This window comes from Panthera uncia (genome assembly GCF_023721935.1).
Source record: "Panthera uncia isolate 11264 chromosome A3 unlocalized genomic scaffold, Puncia_PCG_1.0 HiC_scaffold_11, whole genome shotgun sequence".
NCBI lineage: Eukaryota > Metazoa > Chordata > Mammalia > Carnivora > Felidae > Panthera > Panthera uncia.
Window position 1 is genome coordinate 20,772,451 of NW_026057578.1, and position 18,202 is coordinate 20,790,652.

Here is an 18,202-nt window from a genome sequence, read left to right on the forward strand (position 1 = left end):
ACTGGGATATGAATCTAATTTCCTTAATAATAATTTGATCACCCATCTTACATATACCCATCTCATTCTAGTATACTCTATTAATTTCTCCACTCTCCTGTCTTTACTCCAGGTACAAGGATCACATATCCTGAAGCCAGAAGTAGGGGGGCAGGGGAAACATTTTTAATTTGGAAGCATTGATGCTTTGGGGGACCTTCAAACTTTGGGTGTAAAAGAGCTAATGGGGGCGCCTGGGTGGCTCAGTCGGTTAAGTGTCCATTTGTTGATTTTGGCTCAGGTCACTATCTCACCGTTTTTTAGGCTCACAGCACAAAGCCCATTTGGGATTCTCTCTCTCTCCCTCTCTCTGCCCCTCTCCTGCTCACATGCGCCTGCCCATTCTCTCGCTCTCTCAAAATAAATAAACTTAAAAAAAAAAAAGAGCTGATAAGATGGAAAAGAATAAACTCATGCTTGTTTCCAGCCAGCATTAGATCTACTAGGCATAGAAGGAATAATAGAATAGAGGGCTTTTCCTAGATTATTCAAGCCAGTTCACCAGCACAGCAAAAGAAGTCAAGAGCTTCAAGCAGACACTGTCCAGGAATAAAGACTGTATCTATCTGAAATTTCTCTCATGCAGAATCTCTCAAAGACCTGATTAATGGCTGAGGAAGCACTAAAAGGTAAGAAACCTCGAAATACACATTTTAAAATAAGATCCTTCAGAATCAATGAGCTGAATTTACAAATGCCTTTAAAAATCACAAAGACAGACATTTTGGAATGCAATTTACATAAAATCAGATGTTGATATTCTCCTGACACATTACACGTGGTATGCTTCTTACCATCTCCATTTGGCAACCAATGGCTTCTAAAAGTGCTGAATCTTGAACAATATTTAACATTGCCCCTGTAACAGCAAAAAAAAAAAAAAGTGCGTTTTATTTAAATATATGACAAGAATACTAAAATGGCTGAAATATCTCAATTAACAGCAGAGACAGGAATATGATTTTAGCTGACTATGTAAACATGTCAATTTCAAGGGTAATACAAACTAAGAAAGATATGGAATACTTTAAAATCACATTCTGTTCTTTTAGAAATAAAAGAAAAACAACAAAATAAAAATCACAGCTATATCTTTCTGACCAGACTGCTTTTTAATTTTTTAATTTACATCCAAGCTAATTAGCATATAGTGCAATAATGATTTCAGGAGTAGATTCCAGTGACTCATCCCGTACGTATAACACCCAGTGCTCATTCCAAGTGTCTTCCTCAATGCCCCTTGCCCATTTAGCCACCCCCCCACCCATAACTCCTCTAGCAACCCTCAGTTTGTTTTCTATATTTAAGAGTCTCTTATGTTTTCGTCCCCTCCCTGTTTTTGTATTATTTTTGCTTCCCTTCCCCTATGTTCGTCTGTTTTGTATCTTAAATTCCACATATGAGTGAAGTCATATATTTGTCTTTCTCTGACTGGCTAATTTTGCTTCGCATAATACCCTCTAGTTCCATCCATGTTGTTCCAAATGGCAAGATTTCGTTCTTTTTGATTGCCAAGTAATACTCCATTGTGTGTGTGTGTGTGTGTGTGTGTGTGTGTGTGTGTGTGTATGTGGGTATATACATACACATACCAGACTGCTTTTTCAGAATGATTAAAGCCACATGGCTCAGGGCTTGACCATGGCTGCACATTCTGAAGGCAAGCTGCATGTATTTACTATCAGAGAACTTACAGCTCTAGAAAAGGCTACGACAGAAACAAGATGGTGAGCCTAACACACTGCTTCTCATCCCAGTGTGGGAGTGCTCTTGTCCACCTGGTTAAAGAGGGGACAGACATAGTTTTCCCAATCTATAGGAAGAGTGACAATTGACTCTTTCTTGAAATATACATAGGGAGCTCTTCAGAACAAGGGTTAAGGCAAAACTAAATATCAACTCTGTAGAAAATTATCTGATTTCAAGTGACATGTTATTTGAATAACCTAAAACCCTACAACTTGGAGGCCCTCTTATAGTGAGATTTAAGCTCTGTTCCTTTAAGTCTTTTCCAAAAGGAAACAATTTATTCTTCCCTATTAATTCCACTTTCTCACTGCAAAACATACTACATTCTGAACACTCACTCCAACTACTACTGCAATCACCCATTCTTTGGTCATGACACTTCCTCTCCTGAAATGAAATCCTAACCTCATTTCTGCATATTCAAATTCTGCCCTACAAGATCAAATTTAACTCCCACTTCCCCCTCTGAAGTCTTTCTTGCCCTTTTGGTTTCTTCGCTCAACACTGAAGACACTGAACAAGGCAGGCAAGCTCTGCCTTGAGGATATCCTAATTTCTGCAATAGGGCTTGCTCAAGGATAAAAGCCATGCCATCAGTTCTTTAGTGTTGTCCTCAGAATGCCTGTACTTAGGACCATGCTCTCGGCTTCGACGAAAGACACAAAGAGACAGTTGTGGTAATCAAGTTGAAAAATAATGAGCGCTTATGTCACTGGCCGTTAACGATAAGTGGCCATTTAAAAGAGAATCAGTATGATCAGGGGACCAAAAGAAAACATTAAGGAAAAAGGAGGGAAGCACAGCAACAGCTCCTCCTCAGTTTGCTCCTGGCAGCGTTCTTACATGGCTTCTAGAATTACACCCAACTCAAATTTTTTCCATATGGACGTAATGGGCAGGAGGAAGAGGAAAACACAGATGTAAGAAGGGAGGGAAGGAAAGACAAGAGAGGGAAGGGGAGGAAGTGGGTTAAGGGAGAGAGGAGGAGAGAGGAAAGGCAAGAGGGAAAGAGAAAAATATCACAAATAAAACTAAACAAAAAGGATGCACTAAGACAACTGTAATTCTTCCCCCTTCCCTCATCTCCCCCCTTTAAGCTTTTTCATATATAAAAGCAAACAATTCTGCCTCTGATTCAGAATAAGTAGAGTTGTATTAGGCTTAGGTTCCCATCACTGACCCCTGCTGTCTCAGCATGCCTGGTGTCAACAGCATACGGGTTCACTTAAAAAAACTTTTGTGAACACAAACCTAGTATCATTTGAGTGTTGTTGGGGTCCGTTTCCGTTTGCAAGGCACCTATTAGTATATTCACAAGTCTCAACTTCAGGGACAAAAAAGTTATCGGTTTATCATATGAAGAGCTGTCATCATTACTAAACTTTCCTTCCAGGACCACCTATGGAAGAAACAAATAATATTCAACATCGACCGCTGTGGTGCGCTATGCCCATGTGGCAACCGCTACAGTGGACAAAGAGGTCGGTCTAACAAGAAAGGCTTTCAATCTGACTAATATTAGCCACTGTGCTGGCTAATGTGGCACTAACTCACACAGCATGTGTTAGTGCCATCTGAAATAGGAGACCAAGGCATGCTGGTTGACTAACAGAAGAAATACCACAACAAATCAACTTTGCCAGTTCAACTGAAATAATCTAAGTTGGTTCTTTTTTTTTTTTTTTTTTTAAGATTTTATTGATTTATTTATTTTAGGTAATCTCTACATCCAGTGTGGAGCTCTAACTCACAACCCCAAGATCAAGAGTTGCATGCTCCACCGACTGAGCTAGCCAGGAGTCCCTGAGAAAAATCTTAAAAAGCTCATGTTCCATTTTTAAAATACAATTTGACTTGAAGAAGCACACAAAACAGAATGCAGAATATAAAAAACTTTAATGAAACGTTACCTCAGATTTGACTGTGCCAAAATGATGAGGGAGGGGCAACAAAGAAAGTAGGATATTAATGGAAGATCTTCTCAATTCTGTTGGGTTTACATAGCTTTTGAATTTTGAGAGTTCTCTGCCAAAAAAAAAAAAAAAAAAAAAAAAAAAGAAAAAAAAAAAGCTTTTGGTATTTCCAAACCAAAGTATGTTTTTAGCTATTGCCAAATATACATTATGTCAATTTTTCACAATAGAAGTACTGGGTTTGGTTTCATAAAGAATGCAGTAACTACTTTCTACTGAGTTTATTTTCTGCAGTGTGTGTGTGTGAATTTCTATGTTAAGGTGTTACAGAATTAAACTAGAATCTGACTGACTGATTTTAAATGTATGACCTACTCTATAAAAGTAGGACCTCTGGGCTGGGGTTGTTCTTAGCCCTCCAGATCAGGCCAAAAAGAATTCAACATGCCCATGGACAAATCAGAACTGATTGAATTCAGGGATGAGGTGGATGGATCTGGATGTTCTATGCCCATGTAATGTGACCTGAGTTCCTCTGGGCTATGAAGACAATAGCACAGGATAAATTAGGCAACTGGGGAGGAAGCACCAAACAGACCAGGCCAAACCCAACAAGTGACATACTAGTGCAGAATGATAGCTTACCTGTCAGGCAAAATGGTTTCAAGAGCTGAAATAAAGTAAGGAACCACAACATCAATCCCTTTCAAGTCACAGCAGAACAAAGGAGGGGAGTTTAGAATAACGCTGGCCAAGACAGGATGGCACACATAATCATTTATCTGCAAACCTTGAATTAAAAGCATGTAAAATCTAGGAAAGCAAGAAAAAAATTTTAAACAAACTGCCGATCAATTATTTTCATAATCATTAATATTTTCTACATAGACATCTGAAAGTCTATTTCCACTCTTCATTATTTCTATCCTTAAAAGGTATTACTGGAGTTAGAACAACTCAAAAGCAAATATACTAAGAACCAAAATATCTTTCCTAATGAAAAGAAAAAAAAGATTCATGTGTCTTACACCTTCTTGAAGTTTTAAGCCTTGCAACTCAAAGTTATAGGTGCCTGCAAATGAAGCAACCAAAACAAAACAAATGGCTACAGCAATTATTAATAAGCCAGAGGAATTAGTGAGCTGAATTCCATGCCAGTAAAGTTTTGCAACATCTTCCAATTCCTAAAGAAAAAAAAAGGGTGCATTGTGTCTTTTTTCCCTTCCCCCTCTTTTCCAGGGGGACGATGAAAGAAAGAAACCTCATGCAGCCCTGCATTCACCGTGACATGGAGGGGAGTCTGAAATAAAACTCCTTTCAGGAATATACCTGCATCTACCTTCGTTTAGTCCCCTCCCCTAACCCCCAATCAACTAGGTATTCAATCTTCTATAATTCAGAGCGACTATACTGGTAAACTCTTCTACCGTGAGGTACTTCTTTTCTCTGCAAAACTCTTTGGAAACCGCTTCCTCACCTCCTGGTCACTACTCAACACATTTCAGTCTAGCTTCTCTTTCTAGAATTCAGTTAAAACCATATTCGCAAATAACCAACAGTATCCCAAGTGCTAAATCCAAAAGACATGTCCAAGTCTCAACTTACTCTGCCTTTTTAAAGTATTCATTCACCACTTTAATATACTCCCTTCTTCTTTTCCCTCTCTGACTGCTGTAGCTGTTTCCTCTAACAGACCTCTTACTCTGCTTGCCTCCTACACTGGTGTCCATCAGGCTGCTAAGCTCCATCCACTCTCTTAAGCTCCTTCTCGTACTAGCCTGGTTTTAAGCCACAGAATATAATCAAATCAGTCTTTAGTCCATGCCTCTCAACTGAGCCCAGATCTGTCAGCCAAAAGTGTGTGGATACCTAAAGGCAGGTCATGTCCAATTATCGATTACTGACAACATGTACTGATTACTCCAGTATTTGCAGAGTGTCTGGCACATAGTAGGAACTTCATTATTTGTTAATATCCCACAGGCATCTCACACTCAACAGGTTCATAACTAAGTTCATCATCTGCCCTCTCACAAATCTGCCCTTTTGGTTGGTCATACTACCATCCATCCAGTCTTATGGGCCAGACAGAAAGCTCATGATAACAACCTTCCACCTTATCACTATTGGTACTGTTCAGGGTATCTCCCCAACCCATAGTCTCCCTCCTGAGACTATGCCCCCACCACAAAGGATGAGCTCCAGCACTCCATGTGACCCACCCTCACAGCCATAGCTGACTAGGCCAGAGGTAGACGCCCGATTAATCAGATCTTTTTTCCCAGGAATCTGAAATTAGGCTTCAGAGATGCTAACTGGCCCTCCTGATCACCTAGACCAAAGCAATGGAATTCGGGAACTCAGAAGCACATTGAAACTTAAGAAAATAATCTGCAGAGAAGAGAAGAATGAGGAAGTTCTGGGAGACCAAGAAGACAGAGAAACAGGAAGAAAGTTGTTTTGTTCCTTGAACACTTTCTAGTTGCTGGTCCCTGCCCTTTGTGCGGACCTGCTGCATGTCCTGACCTTAGAATGTATTAAATGCACAATTTCTCATAACATGTTTCTATTTTGCTTAAATCACACTTTTGATCAGCAGAGGAGTTTCCTGTTACTTAAAGCCAAAGCCTGGTGGCTCTGTCGGTTAAGCGTCCGCCTTCAGCTCAGGTTATGATCTCACGGTTCATGAGTTCGAGCCCCGCATCAGGCTCTGCACTGACAGCTCAGAGCCTGGAGCTTACTTCGGATTCTGTGTCTCCCTCCCTTTGTCTCTCCCCCACTCCTGCTGTGTCTCTCTCCCTCTCAAAAATAAATAAACATTTTAAAAAATTAAAACAAAAACAAAAGCCAAGAGCCTATTATTAAGATTTCCCTGATTAGTTCCCTGTTTCAGGCCTATATGATTCTGCACTTGGTTCCCTCTGATTCAGTGTAATCCTCTCTCCCGAGAACCTATAGCAGGTACAAAGCCACCTAAACGGTATCGTTGATCACTTTAGCAGCTAGGCTAAAGGTCAGCTGAGGAAAGCAAAATGTAGTCAAGAAAAATAGGAGGCCACTACAAGTTAAACTAGGAAAAAAGTGGCAAGGTCTGAAGCGTCATGGTTAAGACAGAGTAGAGAGATTCCAAAGAGGGTTAAGTAGCAGAAAGGCAGGAGTTGGTTCACCATCTAAAGACACAGTGGAAGAAGAGTCTAAAAGGACTCTTAGTTTCTGCCCTGAGCAGCTAAATGGCTGGCAGAGCCATTCACACAGATGGCTGAAGTCACAGATTTGAGTGAGAGGACCCTACCCAACCTGCTAACATACTCTAAATACTACCCATCCTTTTTAAGTCCAGCACAATCATCCCATCCTCTATAAGTCTTTCCTGAATCCCTGGGTAAGTACATACTGCTTCTTCTTCTGAATGCCCACAGCACTTTACCTCTGCCTCTCTCCTACCAACTTCTATTACTAATGGATCACTGTCACTTGTGTCCATGGCTTTCTTTGCTCACTTGAGAAAATAAGCTCCTCAGAGGCCAGATTCACAGCTAACATTTCTGGACTGTGTATATGGCTAACACTGTGCTGAAAGTTTATTTAACTAGCGTGATCCTTCCAAATCTCTCCATAATTAATAAAAGTCAAATATGATGAAATAAATAATACTTCTAAAATAAAAAGCATCTTAAGGATATTTACCAAATTTGATGAGGCAGGCAAAATGGAAGAACTTCAAGCAAAAGTTTCAATTACTTACAGACATTTGCAAGTTTTTCAGACCAATGTTTACTCATCAATTCAGCCTACCAAGCCATGCTACATTAGTTTCACTATCAAAACGATATAAATGGAAAAAGAAACAAAAAGAAAATTCTAAGACCTGGATAAATAAGCTGGCAGAATCTCTTCTCCAGTCTTCTTGCTACAAAAAATCCTACACAGTGTCCCACAAGCCTCAGCTCTTCCTGCTTCATAGTTATCAGGAAATTCACTTGCATCAAACATAGGATTGGAAACCATGGTGTCTGTGGACATTTGTGACCCTTTCCGTCGAAACTCCATGCTAGCTTGTGTTGTAATGGCTGAGGAGAGAAAAGGAGGGTGTTATTACATTTGTCAATACGCAAATAGGCTCATGGGACCCTGGACACAAAGATCAAGTGTTGGTGTCATTGAAATAGTTATTGAAATAGAATTCAATAATGCTTGTTTGGCAACTATGTCTTAATTTTTTCTTTTTTTAAGGGGCTCTGGGAAATCTTCTTTGAAAATAGTAACAATTAATTTACAGTGATATTAACAGTTTCACAGATTCTACTAGAAGCATTTTTCAACTGAACTTTTGATCAGCAGAGTACATTTGTATATATCTGTACTCAGGGTCTCAGATATATAATAAAGAATTTGGCTTTTCTATTATTAATTCTTTTTCCTCTCCCTGTAGAATGATGCTTAAACATTAAGAAAAACAGCTACTGCAATTTACATATTACCCCAGACAGACATTATAATTAAATGGGCAAGCCCATGCCAGTTCGTATATTTTAGGGAGAGGGCAAAGTAAGGATGAGAAATGGGCAGGGAGGAAGAGAGAGCATTCCCACCACCCACCCAACTCCAAAACACACACCAAAGAATCGCCCAACCAAGCAAAATGAGAATGAATTTTAACAACCACAGACAGCAGCTAACTTGAGGTTGATAAATCAGAAAATTGGATTGGCAAGAAAGATTATCATGGTCATTCGTTGTCACTGAAACAGAAGCCCTTTGAAAGTTGCTTTTACTTTTAACAAAAGATTTCATAGTGTATTGAAAATCACTCTGAAATCTTTTATCACTCTACGTGAAATGTTTAAATTATTTTGTAATAATAGTTTTAATAGAGTGCAGAGTCAAGCATAAATCTTTATGCAACTTCCCATGAGCCATTTTTGTCCTGAATAAGCTATCCAGCAATAATACAATTGAAAAACACTACATGCAGAATGCATACAAATCAAACACTAAATCTGTATAAAAATAAGCTTAAAGCTTTAAAAAAAAAAAAAAAAAGCCAAAACACAGTTAGTGCAAAGTCCTGGAATTCATGACATGACCAGACTAGTGTACAGAAATAATGGGACTGATTCAGGCAGATTAATTTGCTTTTGCCAACAATCTTCCCCATTCAAAACACAGAAAAGTATTTTTCTTCCCAAGTGCAAAAACTACAAGAGACAATGACAATCAAATTTTTTAATGGAATTATGAAAAAAATAAAAACATGACTGCAATTAAGGAGAAGCTTCTGGTTCCTACTTACAAGATTTATAAGAAAGAAGAATTTGGATAAAAGATGCTGCAAGATAATAGAAATAAATGGAAACAAATCAAAGGACAGCAGTAATTATAAAATACTTTAAAGATGGTGAAATTTTACAATAAGAAGCTTTTTAGCTTTTTAAAAGTTAGATTAAAAGCTTTATGATACCACAAGCTAGTTCAAAAACAGGAAATTGTGCATTCAGATCCAAAATTATGAGTTTTGTATCATGCAAAACAATGAACGAAGAAAATTACACAACTACAAAGAATTGAGGTTTTGAACTGCCAATAACGTGCATTAAAATTTTAGTTCATTAACCCTTCCCAGCTCAATGTTACTTTTACAAACTACAGTGTAATGTCACATCAATCTAAAGCTAACCAGTTCATAGAAGCAAACACTTTAAGTTAGAGGTGAACTGCATGGCAGAATTCCTTGATGGCAGCCAGTACTTAGAAACAGACTAACAGTGTTTGTATTCCCAAACCCTCCATCCCCACGACTTCAAGAGCAGCACCCATTAGCACTCCAATCCAGGGAAATACCCGGACACCTCCTATCTCCTGGGTAATGTAACAGCCTTTCTCATCTCTGAACACAACAGGGGGAAGAGGAGCTTCTATCTTTTCCACACCAAGGAAAATGTTAAGAGTTCAAAGTAAGAATTTGTTGCCCACATATGATCTGAATTCTGGTTTCTATCTTTTGGCACAAGAGGGTGAGCAAAGCTGTTACAAACTCCCTAGAGAGTGAGAAGATTTGCATATTCCCTTTAAGCAAGCCCACCAAGGAGGCAGGAGGTGGAGCCATTCTGGATTCAGGGACTTTAGAGTCAACAGCTTGATACCCAAAAGTTACAGCATAAGAATTGCACCTTAATAAAAATAAAAATTAAAAATATGACTGATTCGTTCTAGCAAATACAATACAAATTAATAAACATGATTCGGAAAACTCAAAATATATGGCACATGAACATAAGAAAATATAAGCCAAAAATGGTTTTCTAAGTTTTCATTGAATCATTACTAAGTACATTTACTTATCCACAAGTAAGCATTACTTTCAAGCTTGTAAACAAAATATGGAAATGGCAGAATATAAAGGGTTTGAATTCGAAGAAAATGAACAAGGGAATCTGTAAACTCAAACATGCGATCTCAAATCATATTCCTGAAAATATCTTCATATTCACAACTTTTTAAATCATTTAAAAAATTTGTAAGAACATCTAAAATAACTATACGTGTATAATGCTCACTTAGACCTTAGTTCTGAGATGATTCATAACAGCTAAGAATGCATTTCTGAGAGAAAGCAGAGACCTTTATGATCAGTATATTAGTTTTAATCCTTGGAACCAACATTCCCCCTAGACATGCATAAATGAGGCATCCTTTTCTCTCAAGCTACTTCCAACCCCAGTCAGAAAAGTGCTTTCTTACCAAACAACCAATACACTCATTAATGCATATAACACGGTGCCTGGGCACGTAGTAACTGTAGCTCAGTAAACGCTAGCCATTATCATCGTTCTCCGTAAGACCTATCAGAAATAACCAGCACATTCTGCACTTCCCTACGCTCCCATCCTGCACACTATGCCACGACTTCCAAGTACAACGGTAGGATGACAAAAATAAATCAGATTTTATCTAAATAGTTTAATTTGTCATAAAATCTAAATGAAGATATCAGGGTTGAGTTATTAATTCTCCACCAGTCTTATTTAGTTCCAGAGCAAATGGTATTTTTGAAAGTGGGCCCTGAAATAAAGTTCTCTCAACTAAAACCTGAGAAGTAAGAGTCTTTCATGAAGCAGAAATTTTCTGATCTTGATATGTACTAATAAGTGAATGGCTGTCAGAATCTAAGAAAACACTTCTTGTGAATAAATTTCTGGTCAAAATCTTCAATTCTTTCTCTCAATATTATTACCCTGGCTGACATGAAGGGAACTTCCAGGCCACCTACTGAAAGGAATTTGATTCAACAAAAAGTGGCTAACCTGAAGTGTGTCTAATAAAACCAGACAAATGCCAAACCTCATAGAACATACATAAAAAGGACAGGTAGGAAAACTTCCTAAATTCTGTTACTGCAGCTGGAAGGGGTTAAACACAAAGACACTGCTTGGTCAGAGACAGAAAGCTTTTTAAGATACATATTAATCTTGCAGGTAGGAAAGATTAAAAAGAAAAAAAAAGAAAAGAAAAAAGTGATAACATATTTCTTGAGCAATATTTACCAGTCATGCTGCTGTCTCTGTTTATCCCATTATGAAGTTTACAGTGAACAAACGCTGCATCAAATAACCATGATCCAAAGAGATTCAAGATGCTGTTAACCTTTGGTCTCCGAGGGGCAGGCAGTGGCCGGGGTTCAGAACTTGTCTGATTGGGACTTGACAGAGGAGAAGTGGAGGATGTCTGGTGCTGAACTTTCGAGGCATGAGCAGTACTAACCTGTTACAGGAGTGTAAGAATACATCCACACTCAAGAAAAATGTGAGAAAACACCAGGACTTTTTTAAACGGATAGCAGCTTAACAAGTCAACTTTACACAGCATAGTAACAGAGATGAAAACCCTTACTGTGCTTGTCTTCATGGTGGCCTTATTCACAGTAACAGCCCGGTGCCTCCGGTTATGTGGTGGGGTGGTATTGACAGCAGTGCTTTGAGGCATACTTAATCTATTCACGGGCGTTGGAGGAGCACTGTCCGATCGGGGTCTAGAAATGCCTTTTAAACAAAGACCAACGGAGTTATTCTTCACAGTTCCAAACACGTGGTCAGAAAAATCTTCCTCAAGCAACACCAGCGAAGGCTCAGGACAAGACTACAGCAGACACCATTAGTTGCCTCCCAATATCCATTCACTCTTTCTTCCTGATTACAGAATACAAGTTTCAGCTGGACACGGCTACCCAAAATACACGACGACATGTTCAAGCCTCCCTCAGAATAAGATGTGGCTATGTTCTGACCACAGAGAAGTGGGTGATTGTTGGGTGCGTCTTCCAAGAAATCTCCTTAAGAGGACCAATCAAATGTAGACTCTCCTCCCTTCCTAATTCCTGAACAGGATGGCTGGAACTCATTCAACCATCATGGACCACGAGAGAGTACACAAAGAATGGGGAGCCAAAAGACCAAAGCCTTGGGTCCTTTGTAACGATGGAACAGCTACAGTGGCCCTATACTACCTAGCCCTGGCCTTAACATATGCGAAAATAAACTATCTTGTTTAAATCTCTGGTACTTTGGGTTGCTATGTGGCAGACAAACTTAATTTGAACTATTACCTATGAAACATATTAACAAATGCACATAACAGATGTTTTAGAAAATAACAGATATTAAATATTACTGCCTTTCGATAGGTTAAAAAAATTGAGTTTTCATACTCTTAAAATGTGAAACAGTTTAAAATAATGGCTCACAAAAGGTATAACTTGCTTATGACACACAGAAGAATGATACCTAATGAATTTTAATCTGTATTTTCTTAGATTACCAGTGAGAATGAACTTTTCTGCAAATCATTTATTCATATTCTTTGTCCATTTATCTACTAAGTCTTATTCTTTTTCTTAGCATTGTCTGATCTGTTTATATAAAGACAACAAAAGCTTTCTAGCTTTTACATTTCTAGCTATTACATTTATTGCAAATAATTTTTCCTACTTTGTTATTTGTCATCAAATCTGGTGTGTTGTTTTCCTTTTCGGCTTTCCATAATAGTTTCTAAATCTAGACTCGAAAGTTATCTACATGTAGCTCTCCAAACATTTAGCAACATACACAAAATTCACCTAAGAATGCATCCACCAGACAGCTGATTCCACGCATGGCACGAAAAAATATTTGAGGCAGATGTTTAAGGCAGGGATACTGATTCAATTCTTGTGGCATTCCGCTCACATTTAAGAACTGTTCCTGAAATTTGGGAGTAGAGCTTATAATGGCCGGGTTACTCAAATCCACGGGATTACTATCAAAAAAGAGAAAAGGAATTAATTACACAGAAAAACTTTCTAATTTTAAAGGAAATAGAGAATGATCCCAGAAAAAGACATTTTTAAGAAAACTGAAAGATGAAAAATGCAAACTAAGAACTGGGAAAAAAGAGAATGGTTCACAACCCTAATTTATAAAAAGGTCACATAGAGTAATTTAGAATTACCAATACACAAACAGAAAAATGAGGCCAGTCGAACCAGAATGAGAGGAAATGAGAATTAAGGCAGTATGCAACAGAACAGAAGTTACACACAACAGAAGGATGTGGCTAGTAGAGAAAAAGATAGGAAGCAATGAAACTGAACCGAATAGAATTATTAGAAAGAAAGAGAGAGCAGGAAGCAGCAATTTATCCTTCTGTGTAATTTTAGTGTATGCCTCAGTGACATTTCAAACAAGGACACTAGAGAGGCCCTCCTAGCCAAGCTGACCAGACACAGCACTGGTCACACACAGAAGCAAGGCAGTCTCCAGTCCCCACAGAATGCAACAAAGTCCTGGGAGAGCTATGATCTAAGCTGCAGCAGTAGGCAAGAGAACAAATGTCATATGTACCACAGGGGACAAGCTTCCAGAGAGTGCAGACCGAGCACGGCTGAGGGCAGCCTGCCTCTGCTGAGACAGGGACAGCAGGAGCCACGTGATGCAGATACGCCTACTGTCCCATGTGGCTCCACCTGAGGCCTGTACTTAGGAGCCACACACTGAGTGCCAACATGAGAGCTACAGCACGGTTTCTGCCCTAAGACACTGGATAAAAAGCAAACGTGACACTAAATAATAGTACCTTAACATATGTAAGAAGCGAAACCACGTCTGTGCCACACACTCGTTATCCATTTCAGGAGGGATCAGACTGGCATCTTCATCAGGAACTTTAAATGGAGGAAATGAAGGACCATACGTAAAGCGTAGCAATCTAGAATAGAAAAAAATTGCACACCACCAAGTTCATTTCTTAACAGAGTGAAAAATATATTCAAGAATTAAAATATGATAAAAGAGGGGCGCCTGGGTGGCTCAGTTGATTAAGAGTCCGACATACGCTCAGGTCATGATCTCACAAGTGTGTGAATTCGATCCCTGCGTCGGGCTCTGTGATGACAGCTCAGAGACTGGAGGCTGCTTTGGATTCTGTGTTTCCCTCTCTCTCTCTGCCCCTCCCTGACTCACATTCTGTTTCCATCTCTCTCAAAAATAAACAAACATTAAAAAAAAGAGGTAAGAGAAATACAAGAGAAAACAGATGAAATGTGTATCATATGTAACAAAAGATTGATGAAAACCCTTACTGACAAGAGAGAAATTAAAAGGGGATTTCTAATTTTGTAAAAGATTAAAAAACTTTTTCAAATATTTGAATAATTTGTTTTTAAAATTATTACTTATAATTTATATATTTAATTTATATTTTAGGTTATGTACCTATAATTTATAAAACCACATATACATGTTACACATTAACATTATGTATCATTAAAATCTAATTTTACATACGTAGCTTTATAATATATAGTATGCAATATATAAAATTGTACAATAATAGCCAAATTATGGAAAGAGTATAAATGTCCATCAACTGATGAATGGATACAGAAGTTGTGGTTTATATATACAATGGAATACTACTTGGCAATGAGAAAGAATGAAATATGGCCTTTTGTAACAACGTGGATGGAATTGGAGAGTGTTATGCTAAATGAAATAAGTCATACAGAGAAACACAGATACCATATGTTTTCACTCTTATGTGGATCCTGAGAAACTTAACAGAAGACCATGGTGAAGGGGAAGGGGTGGGGGGAAGACAGGGAGGGAGCCAAACCATAAGAGACTCTTAAAAACTGAGAATAAACTGAGGGTTGATGGGGAGTGGGAGAGAGGGGAAAGTGGGTGATGGGCATTGAGGAAGGCACCTGTTGGGATGAGCACTGGGTGTTGTAAGGAAACCAATTTGACAATAAATTTCATATTAAAAAAAAAATCTAATTTTATACATGTAGCTTTATAATATACAGTATGCAATATATAAAACTGCATATGATACGCTAATTTTATGTTAATTTTATAATACATAAAATTACAAACCATATATCAATTTATAAAATCATGAATTATTTTTAAATGTTCATTTGTAACTAATTGCAAATAATTATATAGTCATATAATATTCAACTTACGTTATATAATTTGTTACAGAATTATAAGATAAATAATAAATTGTCATTTAAATTATTTTTAAAAGGTTCATCCCACTGCAAACTCCTTCAACACAACTAAGCTATAATTTTTTTAATGTTTATTCATTTTTGAGAGAGAGCAAGTGCACAGACACGCGCAAGAGTGTGAGAGCAGGGGAGGGGCGGGGGGGTGGGACAGAGGATCTGAAGTGGGCTCTGCAATGACAGCAGAGAGCCTAATGTGGGGGCTCAAACTCAACAACTGTGAGATCATGACCAGAGCTGAAGTCAGACGCTAACCAACTGAGCCACCCAGGCGCCCCACAACTAAGCTGTAATTTATCCATAATAACAACTGCTATATAACTTACATGAAGTTCAGAATTTATAGTGTACCTTAAAAGTAATTCAACAATTCAGTTACTTAATTTATTAGTACTATTCCAAATGTATTTAAACGGTTCAAAGCCCTTTGACTCAATTGTCTTCTATCTAGAAATTATACCTTATATCTAGAAGTTATATCTAGAAATAACCAGAATATACACACACAATGTATATTCACATCAACAATATTTTTCATGTTTTTTATTTTTATTTTTGAGACAGAGAGAGAGAGAGAGAGAGAGAGCAAGCACACACAAGCGGGGGAGGGGTAGAGAGAGAGGGAGACACAAAATCCGAAGCAGGCTCCAGGCTCTGAGCTGTCAGCACAGAGCCCGATGCCGGGCTCAAACTCATGACTGCGAGATCATGACCTGAGCTGAAGTCCGACATTTAACCCACTGAGCCACCCAGGCACCCCAACAATATGTTTAAAGTAAAATACTGGGAACAACATAAATATCTAAACAACAATGAAATGGTTAAATAAATTACAATTCCATTTACATAATGAAAAACTACAAAGCCATTAAAAATATGACCTTGAATATACTTAAGTGAAATAAGTCAGAGAAAGACAGATACCATATGTTTTCATTCATATGTGGATCTTCAGAATATTAACAGAAGACCATGGGGGAAGGGAATGGGGGAAAAAAAGTAAGTTACAAAGAGGAAGGGAGGCAAACCATAAGAGACTCTTAAATACAGAGAATAAACTGAGGGTTGAACGGGGGTGGGGAGGGAAAGTGGGTGATGGGCCTTAAAGAGGGCACTTACTGGGATGAGCACTGGGTGTTGTATGAAAACCAATTTGACAAAAAATTATATTAAGAAAAAAACCAATGAAAACAGTAACAAAACACAAAGATAATATAAATTTTTTCTACTATTGCAAAAATAAAATATCTTGAGATTAAAGAATGAAAAAGGCACATGTAATTAATGTGGTTAAGAATCGCATTTAAAAAAAAGCAAATAATGGGGCACCTGGGTGGCTCAGTCGGTTAAGCATCCAACTCTTAATTTCAGCTCAGGTCATGATCTCACACTGGAGACCAAGCCCCACATCAGGCTCTGTGCTAATGAAGCTTGCTTAAGATTCTCCCTCTCCCACTCTCTCTCTCTCTCCTGCTTGCTTGTGTGTGCATACCCATTCTATCTCAAAAAAAAAAAAAAAAAAAAAAAAAAAAAATTTAAAAAAAGCAGGTAACAATACTACATAGAATAATCTTTTTTTTATAAAGAGAAATGGAAAAAATACATTAAAATGTTAACACTGGTTGCCTGTAAGTGATGGGTACTTTTCTCTGTCTTCCAAGTTTTCTATTTTGAGAATGTATTGCTTTTAGTGTTTTTATGTTTGTTTGTTTGTTTGTTTGTTTTGAGAGGGAGAGAAAGAGCACAAGCAGAAGAGAGGCAGAGAGAGGGGGGAGGGAGAGAGAATCCCAAGCAGGCCCTGTGTTATCAGCGAGGAGCCTGATGCAGGGCTCAATCCCACGAACTGTGACATCATGACCTGAACCGAAATCAAGAGTCCAGTGTTTAACCGACTAGGCCACCCAGGTGCCCCCCCCCACAATGTATTACTTTTATAATCAAGATAAGAAGTATTATTTAAAAATAGATTTATAATTTTGACATTCACTAGGGTATACCAGAATCAAAAGAATATTCCAAAACCTCCATCTTTTAATTTAAATAATGATAAATGTATAAACATTTTATTAACTCAGAAAAGACCAATCTACCTTCTGATACATAATGCTACCTATAAATTATTTGTTTCTGGGACAACTGGGTGGCTCGGTCAGCTAAGCATCTGACTTCGGCTCAAATCATGATCTCACAGTTCTTGAGTTTGAGCCCCACATCAGGCTCCGTGCTGACTGCTCAAAGCCTGGAGCCTGCTTTGGATTCTGTGTCTCCCTCTTTCTCTGCTCCTTGCCCACTCACACCCTGTCTGTCTGTCTGTCTCTCTCTCTCTCTCAAATAAACATTTTAAAAAATTAAAAATAATTAATTAATTAAATTTGTTCCTGTCTCCACACTGCCTCCCCCGACACCAAACCTAAATCAAATCAAGTCTCTAGATCTAACTACCAGTTGACAGGAAATACAGAGGACAGAGGAACATATTAACACAACTAGGACATAATCAAAAAAATTCAGAATGTGAAACATTCTAAAAACCCAAGTTTTTCAATAACAAAAACTGCAAAGAAATAAAAATGAGAGAGTAGGAACCTATAGTTTAAGATAGGCTTAAGAAACAGGTCAACTAAATGTAATAAGTGAGCTCTTAGTTGGGACTCAACGGAATCAACCACAGAAAGAAAAAAATTAAGGCATTCAAGGGAAATTTAAACATCGAATGGCTAACTGATATTAAACAACTGTGTTAACGTTTTTTTAGGGGTGATAATAGTACTGTGATTGTGTTTAAAAAAGAATCCTCATCTTTTAGAGTTACATATTAAAATATGCAGAGTTGAATTGAAAAATCAAGCCTGAAAAAAAATAAAGCCTTATTACTCACAGAACAGTGATAATATTGTATATAAATGGTAAGAAAAGTAAAATTATTATAACAAACTACTTTGGTTATAGTACAGCA

General features: G+C 37.9%; 1 protein-coding gene across 2 annotated transcripts in view; it reads right to left on the reverse strand.

Moving 5' to 3' along the window:
* The window catches only part of RALGAPB (Ral GTPase activating protein non-catalytic subunit beta), an 89,020-nt gene that overhangs the window by 44,994 nt on the left and 25,824 nt on the right, over window positions 1-18,202 (reverse strand). For both annotated transcript variants that reach the window (XM_049650800.1, XM_049650799.1), the window contains exons 6-14: window positions 13,809-13,940; window positions 12,814-12,992; window positions 11,592-11,740; window positions 11,246-11,462; window positions 7,570-7,771; window positions 4,347-4,514; window positions 3,699-3,813; window positions 3,040-3,187; window positions 834-898 (exon numbers count right to left, since the gene is read on the reverse strand). In XM_049650800.1, coding sequence (XP_049506757.1) covers window positions 834-898; window positions 3,040-3,187; window positions 3,699-3,813; window positions 4,347-4,514; window positions 7,570-7,771; window positions 11,246-11,462; window positions 11,592-11,740; window positions 12,814-12,992; window positions 13,809-13,940 — 1,375 coding nt within the window. The remainder of the gene's footprint in view (window positions 1-833; window positions 899-3,039; window positions 3,188-3,698; window positions 3,814-4,346; window positions 4,515-7,569; window positions 7,772-11,245; window positions 11,463-11,591; window positions 11,741-12,813; window positions 12,993-13,808; window positions 13,941-18,202) is intronic.